Source organism: Erithacus rubecula (assembly GCF_903797595.1).
Source record: "Erithacus rubecula genome assembly, chromosome: 13".
Classification (NCBI taxonomy): domain Eukaryota; kingdom Metazoa; phylum Chordata; class Aves; order Passeriformes; family Muscicapidae; genus Erithacus; species Erithacus rubecula.
In genome coordinates, this window is record NC_136665.1 from 20,049,371 (window position 1) to 20,061,884 (window position 12,514).

Genomic DNA, 12,514 nt, shown 5'->3' on the forward strand with positions numbered 1-12,514 from the left:
TGGCTTTATGCAAATAGATACTTTTAAAAGGAAGTTTTCAGTGGCTCCTTGGAATTTTAAAGTAGTGCCCTCTTAGAATTAGAGCGGATTAATTCAAACAAAAGCAGCTTCTTGACATTAAAGGCTCTGATAGCTCCTAGTCCAATCCCATGTAAGCAGAATATTCTGTGCCCTCTTAAGTATTAGTTTGGTTGGTAGTCTTGAATGTGCAGCCCAAAGAGTTAAATTTCTGTTTTGTGATGCATGTCAGGAGTAAGTGCTGAGCTGCTGCAACTCGCACATGACTTTGCCACTTGAGACTCTGGGTTGCACATTTGTCTCCATTTGCAGATATTACACTGTCTTATACTTTTATCTTATCGTCTTCTTACTTCCTTTCCTCTCTCTGAGCTCCTTTCATGCTGGATTTTCAGAATGGTTTAAAAACCAGGAGCATAGGCAGCAGGCTCTGACAATAGGATCAGTTGTTCCTTGTAACAGTTTCCTGAAATTTCCTCGTCTGTGTCACACCTCACATCAAAATGGAGAAGCTATAAAGTAGCCAGAATAAAAGGGTGTAATATTTTAATTGACACTTTGTATTTTTGGGGACTGAGAAGCAGAGCTCGCTCTCCCTGCAGGGTTTGGGTCCTTTCCTGTCACACCCAGAGCCCCTCGGGTTTGGGACTACACAAACCCAACCCCAGCAGACTTCTGCCTGTCCTTTTCACATGAAGACAGCTTGATTCATGTAGAATAACATTTGGCTCTTTCTGGGTTTTCAAGTTAATGCCTTTTACTCTTTATTTTTTTTTTTTTTTTAATTATTTTCATAGGCATTTACCAGGGTCCGAGACCTTCGATACTTAGAACTGATCAGCAGCATAGAGGTAAGTCAGTGTTCAAGGTGTCTTTTCTTAAACTTACTGCTGTGCCAAAATCAGTGCTTTCTGTTTTGGAAGGACTTTTGTTTGGATAGTGCTTCTGACTGTTGGAGATGTATTTGAAGTGAAAAATCCTGATGAGTAGAGGTGATTCAAGTTCTAACCATAGGACTGGAACTTCATGGACCAGAATGTGGGTGTTGGATGAGAACTTCTGAAACTGTCTTCAGGAGAACTGAAAAAACATTCAAAATTCAATTAATAATTGGTAGAATACTACTGTGCTGACAGAGCTTAGCACAGAATGCTTCATAAACATGAGTTCATTAAGTCTTTCCCTACCCCCTGGAGGTAGGTAATTACTATTATCTCCTCCTTGCAGAGACAGAAGCAGGCCCAGAGAAATGAAATGACAAACTCAGGGTGTCATGACAAGTGTGTGACAACAGGAAATAGAATTTGGGATTCCATACTTTATAATGTGCTCTCATCACTCCTTCCTATTCTTTTCACACTTCTTGATATAATTTCACTCAACAATAACTGTCTCATGAGCACTTGAAAATACACTCACCACCTTTGTCCTTCTGCAGAGATGGCAAGATAATGCTTAAAGATCTGCTTGAAGATGGCATAAAGGGAATTCCTCTTCCTTGTGCTAATTAGATTTACACCTTCTCTTAAAAGATACACTCCTTGTCTTCATGTCTGCAGAGCTGTCCTGCTGCTGTCAAAATGCCAGCTGGTTACAGTGAACTTTTTCTAACACAGGATAAAGGTCTGCATTAAGAGCCCCATTTTCTGTTAGTTCTTTATTTTTTTTTTTTCTTTCCAGGGGCATAGATAGGTGAGAGCATTCTCTCACCAGCAGTAACCTTTCTTTTCCACATATGCTTCTCCAGATCTGCATTTATTGAGGATATTCTGGATTTGTCATGTCATATTCTGTTTAATAAGAAATAATCCCCCTAAAAATAGGCATAAACTTACTTTCACACATCCTGAAAATGCTCCTTCTGCAGTGAGTTCTACATCCCCACTTACTCTAGCCTGCAGTGGATTGGAGGGTCTCTCCATGGCCCTGCACACTCATGGAGGGTCTTTCCATGGCTCTGCACACACGTGGAGGGTCTCCATGGCCCTGCAGACACATGGAGGGTCTCTCCATGGCCCTGCACACACATGGAGGGTCTCTCCATGGCTCTGCACACACATGGAGGGTCTCTCCATGGCCCTGCAGACACATGGAGGGTCTCTCCATGGCCCTGCAGACACATGGAGGGTCTCTCCATGGCTCTGCACACACATGGAGGGTCTCTCCATGGTCCTGCACACACATGGAGGGTCTCTCCATGGCTCTGCACACACATGGAGGGTCTCTCCATGGCCCTGCAGACACATGGAGGGTCTCTCCATGGCTCTGCACACACATGGAGGGTCTCTCCATGGCCCTGCACACACATGGAGGGTCTTTCCATGGCTCTGCACACACATGGAGGGTCTCTCCATGGTCCTGCACACACATGGAGGGTCTCTCCATGGCTCTGCACACACATGGAGGGTCTCCATGGCTCTGCACACACATGGAGGGTCTCTCCATGGCCCTGCAGACACATGGAGGGTCTCTCCATGGCTCTGCACACACATGGAGGGTCTCTATGGCCCTGCACACACATGGAGGGTCTCCATGGCTCTGTACTAATGCTGTCCTCATGGTCCCTTCCCAGGCAGTCAGAGCAAGCAGTTCTGGTTACCAGGAGAGCCTGTGCAGGTGCTCTGGAAGTGACTGGTGCTGACCCAAATCCATGAGCTCTTGCATGTGGGGACAGTGGAGGTGTCCCTGGTTTGGATTCAGAGGCAGGCTAACACTTTCTGAATCTCCTTATTGCTGGCAGTTGTCCTCCTGTTTGTCATCCCACCTGCACATATTGTTAATGTAGCCAAATTATATGCTGGTGAGATCGTAGGGAGAAAACAAGGAGGCCATCAGGTGTCTTTTTAAAAATAGACTGGCATAATGATAGCATGTGTTCATTTTCCTGTGTGAAATCAAGAGAAGTGACTTTCCATCACTTTGGTTTGTACAGTGACATTTAATTTTGCTTTTCATAATTTTAATTAATAAGGGCTTTAATCCATTAATTATAAATTCACCAGAAATGTAGGAGAGGCATAATTACCCTATCCCGTTGCAGGTTTTAATTATTAACAGTTAAAATCTGAGCCTGAAGATACAATTCCTCAAAGGCTATTTCTCACCTATGTCCTGGCCATCCAGAATATTCTCTGCGTCTCCCCTCAGTTTGTTTTTTCTCTTCTGAGCAAGGAGCGGAAGAAGCACGGGGAGAACAACAGTGATCTGTTCCTGGCAGATGTCTTTGCCTACCAGGGGAAGCTGCAGGAGGCAGCCAGGCTGTACAAGAGGAGTGGGCACGAGCCCCTGGCCCTGGAGATGTACTCGGACCTGCGCATGTTCCAGCAGGCCAAGGTGGGGCAGCTGCTTCCAAAGGTCCTCCTGGAAAAGCCTGGGGAGAGGGGTGGGCTTTGAATTCCAATTCTATCTTCTCAGCTATTTGTTTGGAGGTGATTTGGCTTATAAGGGGAACAGTGTCTCTGGCCTGGGATAATTCAGGGAATTCTTCTGGTGACCCACCGATGACTCTTGTGATTATATGGTATTATCCATAGTTATTTTCCTTCCTTCAAAACTAAAAATTTTGGTTTTATGACTCCTTTTTCTCCATGATCTCATTTGAGAGTCCCTTTTTATCTGTTTGTCCTCCAAAGATGACAAGGTAGCATCCATGTTATAATAAAAAATATATTTATGGGTTGGAGTAAGTTCTATATTGATGCATTTTAAAAACTGTATAATATGCTAACATAGAATATTTTTATTTACTACAGAATTTCTACCAAAGATTCAAAGTCTTGGGTTTTTCTAGAACTCTGTTTCCGTGTAGGAATAAATTGAATATAATTCTAAAAAGTTAAGTTTTATATGGTGACAAGAAGCATTACTTTGCTTTTAAGTCTTCTGTGGTGTTTTCTTATCAAAATCCCCAAGAGCACACATGCTGTTTAGTCTCATTCATCACTCACCAGAGCCCTGTGCTGCCCAGTCCAGGACAAAGAGTTCACCCTGACATGCACAGCAGCTCTTCAGCAGAGGTTCCCAGGCCATGCTGCAGAGGGATCTTGTCCTTCCAGGAGCTCAGCAGAAGCATTTGGGGCTTTGCTGATGTAAGCCCGACTTCTGCTATTTTTGGCTGATGAGTCTTTGTTAGTGCAGTGTTTTGGCTCCTCTTGAACATAAATGTAATTCATACAGGAAAATGTTCCCATAAGTCTTTGTAAGAATCTTTTAATTCTTGGCTGCAGTCATGTCTAAATTTAACCAGTAGAGAGCAAGAGGTCTCATGTTTCCTGTGCTTCAGAGTGACTCCGTGCAGAGAGATTCAAGGTGATTCCTGAGGCAGGGAGTGCACAGGACATGGGGAACATGAAACCCCTGGTTTGCCAGTTATTTGTCCAAGGAAAGATATATGGGGGAGGGCTGTGTTTTTGTTGTGTTGTTTTCACTGCTGCTGCTGGAATGATTGAAAAAACCACAGAACTTGGTTTTTTGTGCAAGACTTTAGTGAGGTCTGGATGGGTCCAGACTGGAGGCAGAGGTTGGGAGTCCTTTGATATCTGGTCACAGGCTCTTTATCAGAACAGATCACTAATTACTGCTAGCTCACAAAAAACTCTTTATACTGTGAGAACTGAGCTTAGCTTTTGATTTTGGGCTTGTTTTGGTGACCTAGGCTGGAAAAGAAGTGGTGGCAAAGAGATTGTTTGACTTGACCCTTGAGTGCAGTTTGCAGAGGCTGTTGGATGTGTGGCTGCTCCTGGAGCAGGGCTGTGCTGCAGGGCTGTGCTGCAGCAGGCAGCTGGGCTCAGCTGGAGCTGGCACAGGTGGGGTGCAGCTCTGGGAGCTGCTGAATTGCAGTGGTGAAGCAGAGCTGGTCTGGGGGTGCTCCCTGTAGAGATTTTTGCCCATTTGTTGTTTTGGTTTTTTAAACCTCAATCAGAATTTGCCAGAAACACACAGGATGCACAGTTTTCCACTCTTTTCCCACCTGTGATTTCTTCTCTGCTCTGTTTTTTCTTTTGATAGAAGCTGTTTAATGGGCAGTAGTCTGTTCTGTTAACAGACAAAATTGCCCTTAATCGATCTTCTGGTGTTGAAGGAGGGTTTTATATTTTTTTCCTGGCACATGATGTCAACAGATGTGAACCATATGGTGCCAGAACTGTAGAATTGGCAGAAGATGCTGAACTAACTATTAGAAATATTTCCAAAATGGTTGTCAACACAGGGTCCAGGATTGGTGTTTGCATTCCTTCCACAAGTGCAGTGTTTCAGAGCACTCTCACTTCTGAACAGCTGTGGTTCTGTCCTTATGAAAGAACTTCATGGATGTGTTTTTTACAATACCTTGTTTCCTGCAAAGACACTTGGTGATTGTTTCAGCCTTCAGTGGATTTGTGTGGTTCAGTGGATTGTTGTTCACAGAGCGTGGGCTGGGACTGGGTTGTCTTTGAGAAGGAATCCACACCTGCTTGGCTTGCAGGAGAAAACCTGAAACTTGGAATTGATCTATTAGAGTTTTTAGATTAGTACCATTTTGTTTTGGGAAGGCCTGTTCCTGACAAGCTTGTAGAAGTTATAACTCATATCCAGAGAACCAGGCTTGGCAGAGAGCAGGAGGGGACATCAGTGTTGGCTCTGAGGCACCTGCACTGTCCTTCTCTTTGTCCCCTGCTTTGTTTCTTTAACTGAAAACTGTCTAAAGGGGAGACTGCCCTTTGTTTCCTCCCATTCCTCCACTGGATGATGAGCTGCTGAAGGCTGGCCCAGTCCCTGCTGCTCTCCTTGGAGTGCTCCTGTCCTTGGGAGACATCGTGATATTCATGATACTCATTTATTTAGAGTTTAGACTGTAATGACATTTGTGACCACAAGGTAATGCACACTTTTGAATTGCACTGTTGCAGGAATTTCTGGGATCTGGAGATCCCAAAGACACCAAGATGCTGATAAAGAAGCAAGCAGACTGGGCCAAGGATATCAATGAGCCCAAGGCAGCAGTGGAGATGTACCTGTCTGCTGGGGAGCACATGAAGGCCATTGAGATCAGTGGGGACCATGGCTGGCTGGACATGTAGGTGTTCTGTCACCTCAGACATGACATATTATATCTATATAATATTATATAGATAGTAATTTTTATATTGTATTATATATAATTATTAATGTATATTGCTCGTATATAATGAGATATTATGAATTCTATGTAATTTTAAAATAAGACCACATGTATTTGCTATCTGCCCTTCTATCAGATTGAGTACCTGAAACACACCTATGATTAAAAATATTTTAAAGTTGCATATGTTTACAGGGTAGGGCCATAAATATGTTACAAAAACAAATGCTATCACAGCAATAATTGTACCAGGTAGCCCATTGCTGATGTTCTGTGCTGTTTAGGATAATCTTGTAGAAGGCAGAGAAGTCACCTGGAGCACAGAGTCCTCAGCAATTCTGTGGCCACTCCTGTCAGTGGCCATTTCTCATCAATTTAGGTGACACTTTGGGTCACTTGCCTTGCCTCTGTTTCGCTGTGTGGCACAGGGTGATATTTATTGCTCAGGTCAGTTTTGGGAGGTGTGTCCTGTGCCCTGAGTCCTGCAGGATGTGTTCCCTCCTTCCCTCTGCTCTGCAGGGTCTAGGATACAGAGCTGAGTCTGTGGCAAAGAGGGGAGGAAGGCTTAGAGTGTGCAAAAGGAAAGAGATATTTGGAGTATGTACTGCAACTGTTTAAACTGTTGCATACTGTTAGTATGTTTATTGAATGTTAACTGATTAAAGGTGAAGTGGTGGCAGTGATTAAAAGGCAGAGCACCAGGGCAGAGTCTGAAACATTTTCTTTCTGCTGAGCCCAGGTTGATCGGGATTGCTCGGAAGCTGGACAAAGCTGAGAGGGAGCCCTTGGCCAGGTGTGCCTTCTATTTTAAACAGCTTGGTAACCCTGGCTATGCTGCAGAAACCTACATGAAGGTTGGTGACCTGAAAGCTTTGGTGCAGCTCCACGTGGAGACTCGTCGCTGGGAGGAGGTGTGTGCCCGTGATGGCCTGGGGAGCACTGCTGCATGGGGCTGCAGCACTGGGGGACAGGCAGGGACATGTCTGCTCCCCCAGCAGTGCAGGGAGCACTGCTGCATGGGGCTGCAGCACTGGGGGACAGGCAGGGACATGTCTGCTCCCCCAGCAGTGCAGGGAGCACTGCTGCATGGGGCTGCAGCACTGGGGGACAGGCAGGGGACATGTCTGCTCCCCCAGCAGTGCAGGGAGCACTGCTGCATGGGGCTGCAGCACTGGGGGACAGGCAGGGACATGTCTGCTCCCCCAGCAGTGCAGGGAGCACTGCTGCATGGGGCTGCAGCACTGGGGGACAGGCAGGGACATGTCTGCTCCCCCAGCAGTGCAGGGAGCACTGCTGCATGGGGCTGCAGCACTGGGGGACAGGCAGGGACATGTCTGCTCCCCCAGCAGTGCAGGGAGGGAGACTTCTGCAGCAGGATTCAGAGTATTGCTGTTAATTGTGCATGCCAGCATGTGTTTGGTGGTGGTGTGCTTTTCTGAAAGTGCATTTATAGTGTTACTTCAATTTCCTTAGCAAATGTATTCAGTAAAAGTACAAATATTTTTTGTCTCTTGCTGGGAAATCTACTAAATTTCCCAGATAATCACTTTCAAGTCTTTCTGTTTCAATAGTCAGTCTGTTATTACGCAAAGCTTCTTTTCTTTTGTTGTTGATTGCTTTTTATTTTAAAACACATAAGTTTCATACTGGAGAAAATACGGATTACACTGTCTATATGTCCCACTGTGAATTTTCTTAGAGCTGAAGGATTGATCTCATGGAATATTTTAAACCCTTTAAGTGTTTAAACCATGCAATAATCTAAGAATGATTTTTTTTTTTTTTTAAATTTATGTCAGGCATTTGCTTTGTGTGAAAAGCATCCTGAATTCAAAGATGAAGTCTATGTCCCTTATGCTCAGTGGCTGGCAGAGAATGATCGATTTGAAGAAGCCCAGGAAGGTGAGAATGTCACTGACAGATCACTGCTCACTCCATATTTACTCCATACTTCTCCACTACAGAATATAAAGACTCTGCCCTGGCCAATTTCTTATCAGTGGTATTCAAAACCAAATATAACCCATGTTTTCATATTGGTTTTAAAGTGACTGGAAATCTACTGTATAGGAAATTGTGATGGATCTGTCGAAGAGCTGTACTCTAATTTTAAAGTACTCAGCATAATGCTTTTAAAGTATTCATACACACCAGAGCACTGACTTCAAACAATTCATTGTGGTTTTGATTTTGAGTGAAGTTGTGATTTGCAGTGTATGGAGATCAATGTTGTTTGTACAGAGATCTAATCATCACAGCATCTTCTCTCTTTTCTATTTAAATAAACCCCAGCAATCAGTGTTGTACCAACTCCTTGAGCTCAAGAGTTGCTGAGACAGTGCAAAAGCTTCAAAATAGCTCCAGATAGTTCAGGTGCTCCGTTAGTGTCAGTGTCAAGAGGAAAGCAGCAGTGTGTAATGTCTTTCCGGTGCCCCGAGCGTTGGCCGGCGGCCGCTGCCCGCCCGGGAGCGCTAATTGCCGTTAATTGGGGTGCGTGACCGTGCGCCGCGCTGCAGCGTTCCGCAGGGCGGGCCGGCAGAGCCAGGCGCTGCGGGTGCTGGAGCAGCTCACTCACAACGCCGTGCTCGAGAGCCGCTTCCACGACGCTGCCTATTACTACTGGATGCTTTCCATGCAGTGCCTGGACACAGCCCGAGGTGAGTCTCGGGGGAGGCGATTGTGTCACCCCTTGTGCACCAACTGGAGCAGCTCCTGCACTGCCCGGGCGCTGCTGCAGCTGCTGCTTTGTGCTTTGAATGCTGCGCACGTCTCGGGCTTGTGCTATTTTTGTAGTCCCCTGTTTTTCCCATGTGCTAATTTAAAACAAATAAACAAACCAGAGACATCAGCAGGCATGAGGCTCCTCCTGAAGTCTGGCTGGGATGAAATCCGTGCCTGGTGGGACTGTGTATCCTCCTGCACCTTCCCACCACACCCATTGCCTGGAGGGTTAACGTGCTGGTAAATGGAAAATGTGGGAGAGTAAGTTACCCCAAGTGTGTGAACACAGGTTAGGGAGGTTAATAATTATTTCTGCTAGCAGGCAAAACTGATTGTTTGCTGGCTGTCATCCTGTCTCCCAGATGTCTCTCACTGGGTGTTAGTAGTTAATGGGTGTCCTTCAGTGATAATGAGCACAGAAGGTTGGGAATGCTGCCTTTTCCTGGTGCTCCAGGTACCTTTGGTTTAGTTCAGCTGGTTTATCACCCCTCAGATGTTTGAGATGCACGTTTTCCCAAACAGCTCAGTGGTGTATTCGGTGTGTGTGGAAGTTTTCAAAACTAATTGTATTTGTGAACTCTGGCATTCTGGAAGAGGTTTGCAGGGGTGCACACCTGCTGCTTTCTACCTGTAGCTCAGCTGTAGCCTCTGGCTGTGTTAAACTCTGCCTCAGCTGCTCTGTGCTTGTTTCAGGCCAGAGGGTTGCTCCAAAGAACAGCAGCTCTTGCAGCATTTGATTTGCATGGGTAGATGGGCATGCTTGACCTGGTGCATCCCTCCTCTGGCAGTGCTGGTGCTAAAATCACCCCAGGTTGTTTTCTTCCAGCTGAGCCTGCTCTTTGACACTCACATACTGCCTTTGCCTCCCACAGAGAACCAAGGACAGCAGGCTGAAATGTTGCAGAAGTTTCATCACTTCCAGCATTTGGCAGAAGTTTACCATGTCTATCACTTTATTCAAAGATACACTGTAAGATAATCACTTTAGAATTGTGTATTTATGCTTTTTTCCTTAGGGAGCCCAAAAATAACTAGGACTTTCTGGGCAATTACTGTATAGTAAATGTATTTATTTATTTGACTTTATTTTATTTTATTATACAGTCCAGCTGTCCTGTACAAGAACTTGCTCAGCTCCCTACACCTGCAGGTGGGGCAGGGTGTGCTTATGCCTGCCCTTGGCCCTTTTTGCTGGTTGCCTTGGTTTGGTGCCATGGACCTGAGCCTCTGCCCCTGCCCAGGCCAGGGTCAGTTTTTCCCTTAGTCACTGGAAATCAGGGTTGAACAGAAGGCAGGCTGGCCTGGGGATTTCCACGTGTGTCACTGATGTGCATCATGAGTGAGGAGCTGCTACTAATCCCAGCACCTAGAGGAGTCATGCTGCTGTCACTGTTGGTGCAAATATCTGCTGTAAAACATTTGAGAACCCTTGCTCAGTGCCCTTGCCCAGAAGAAGACTCTGTGTTGTGGAGTCTTTGCTGTCAGACTGCTTTAGATCTCACAGTGCTAGAGACTGCACTGTGGCTGTGCAGGCTCCCCTCATTTTTAAATAACCTGTTAAAGATTCTGTCTTAACTACACTGATCTCTCTGTGTCTCTTTTCTGTATCAGGCATGAGCTTTGGTGATAAAGACATGCAAAATCCACTGTTATGTTCTGTCAACACCTCTTCTCTCAAGGGGTGAAAGAAACACAGTACTAGAGATGCCTTGTGCTGTGTTGCTTACTCATGTAAGTTGTTGGTTTTCCAGCTTAGAAATGTGTCTGTGTTTTTCATCCCACAGGAGGAGCCTTTCAGCTTCCACTTGCCTGAAACCCTCTTCAATATTTCCAGGTTTCTGCTTCACAGTTTAACAAAAGAGACTCCTCTGGGGATCTCAAAGGTGTATCCTTCCAATATAGTTCAAAATCTAGAAGTTACCATGTGATACATGAAAGGAATAACTGCTGTTGGTCCAAGGCAGGGACTTCCTGCAGGGAATCTTTGCTGTCAGCTGTTGGCTTTCATTAATGGGAACTTCAGTCCCTCAGGAATAATCAGCATCTTCAAACTATTGTGTGCTGAGCTGCACTGGTTTGCTCTTTGTTATAGCTTTGGGGAGCTGTGCAAATCAACTCTCATGTGTGTGTGTTAGGGCACCCTGAGCACCTGCCCAGCCTGGGGTGTGCCCTGTGTCAGGAGCCAGCTCTGGGACAGCAGTCACTGCAGGAAGGTGCTGGCTCTGAATCTTGACAGTGCAGGAGGCTGAAGTGAGGCAGAGGCAGGGAAACCCAGGAGCTGTTGCTGTCCTTGAGGTGTGGTCTGTCAGGCCAACATCTGAATGGCTTTGCTCGTGCCCAGGGAGCCCCTGGGGAGTGAGTGATTCCTAAATGGCTGTGTGAGCCTGCTGAAACCTTTCTGAAGAGAGCCAGCAGGTCACTGCATGCCATAGGGAGGCCTTGCTTGCACTGCATTTCTGGCTTTGGATGGGATGTTAGCTTTCCTTTTCATAAATGCCTCACTTAAAATGTAGAAATCTTTCATGAAGTCTTTGACATCCTTCGTTGTGGTCAGCAGGTGTAACCAGCAGTTACTGTTTCACCCTGGTGAAAGGGAAGGACAACACTCTGTTGATAACAAAGGGCACACTCTCAAATCACATCGCACATTTACCCTGTGCCAGTGGGTTACTAATGCTGTAAAAAAATATTTGGATTTTGGTTTTTGTGTGGCTGGGAGAAAATGCATGTGCCTCAAAAATACTGAAATATTGTAAATGGAGTCAGAATATTTAACCATAGCAACGTTTATTCCTTACCTTGCTAATAATTGCCCACAGGTATTTTGATAGTCATTTCATACATGTTTGTAAGTGAGATTCTGTAAACAAATTTCTCTGGTTAAAGCCTATGTGAAGATCCAGTGTTGGATATGTTTCATTGCACAACTTGTATGATGAGACAGAATATTGTGGTTTTTTGTAAATGCTGTATGTATTTTTATTCCTTAATTAAATGATAGCAATACATTGTTGGCCCTGGCAAAGCAGAGTAAAGCTCTTGGTGCATATAAACTGGCTCGTCATGCCTATGACAAGCTGCAGGGACTGCAGATCCCAGACAGGTTCCAGAAATCTGTTGAGTTGGGCAGCCTGACAATCAGATCCAAGCCATTCCATGACAGTGAGGTAAGCTGTAATGTGTTTCATGTTAATCATTAATGTGTGGCCTAATCCTAGAATATGAGTTCCTGTGTGCTCAAAACAATCTGAAATACATTATGCATGGGTCTGTGATATAATTATGTTTCTGCTGGAAACACAGTCCTTTTATTGTTATTCTTCAAGTCAGACTTCCTTCTGCTCCTGAGAGCAAATTAAAATCAGCCCTCTCTTTGTGGACAGCTTCCATTCTCCCTCTCCTCTCTTGCAATCTCCTTCCTCTCTGCCTATTAATTCTTCCAAGCCCTTTTTTCTCCAGTTCACATGCTATTGTTCCACAGTCTTTGTCTCTCTCTCCAGCTGGAGGTCACTTTCATTTGTCCCACTCCTCACACTCTTTCCCTCCTCCCTCCATCCCTTTGGTGACTTCCTTCCGTAAATCTTATTTTAACACCTTTTCTTCTTTCACTGAAGTCTGGCATTCTACAGTGTTCTATAAAGCCATGTCTCAGGGAGTACTCACTAAAAATAAATT

The 12,514-nt window shown here is 45.1% G+C and overlaps 1 protein-coding gene across 2 annotated transcripts in view; it reads left to right on the forward strand.

Annotated features, from left to right (window-relative positions):
• IFT122 (intraflagellar transport 122) overlaps positions 1 to 12,514 on the forward strand; it is a 28,266-nt gene that overhangs the window by 11,691 nt on the left and 4,061 nt on the right. For both annotated transcript variants that reach the window (XM_079316957.1, XM_079316958.1), the window contains exons 16-24: positions 816 to 869; positions 3,190 to 3,351; positions 5,907 to 6,073; positions 6,858 to 7,029; positions 7,918 to 8,020; positions 8,635 to 8,775; positions 9,712 to 9,809; positions 10,624 to 10,724; positions 11,841 to 12,006. In XM_079316957.1, the coding sequence (XP_079173083.1) occupies positions 816 to 869; positions 3,190 to 3,351; positions 5,907 to 6,073; positions 6,858 to 7,029; positions 7,918 to 8,020; positions 8,635 to 8,775; positions 9,712 to 9,809; positions 10,624 to 10,724; positions 11,841 to 12,006 (1,164 nt within the window). The remainder of the gene's footprint in view (positions 1 to 815; positions 870 to 3,189; positions 3,352 to 5,906; positions 6,074 to 6,857; positions 7,030 to 7,917; positions 8,021 to 8,634; positions 8,776 to 9,711; positions 9,810 to 10,623; positions 10,725 to 11,840; positions 12,007 to 12,514) is intronic.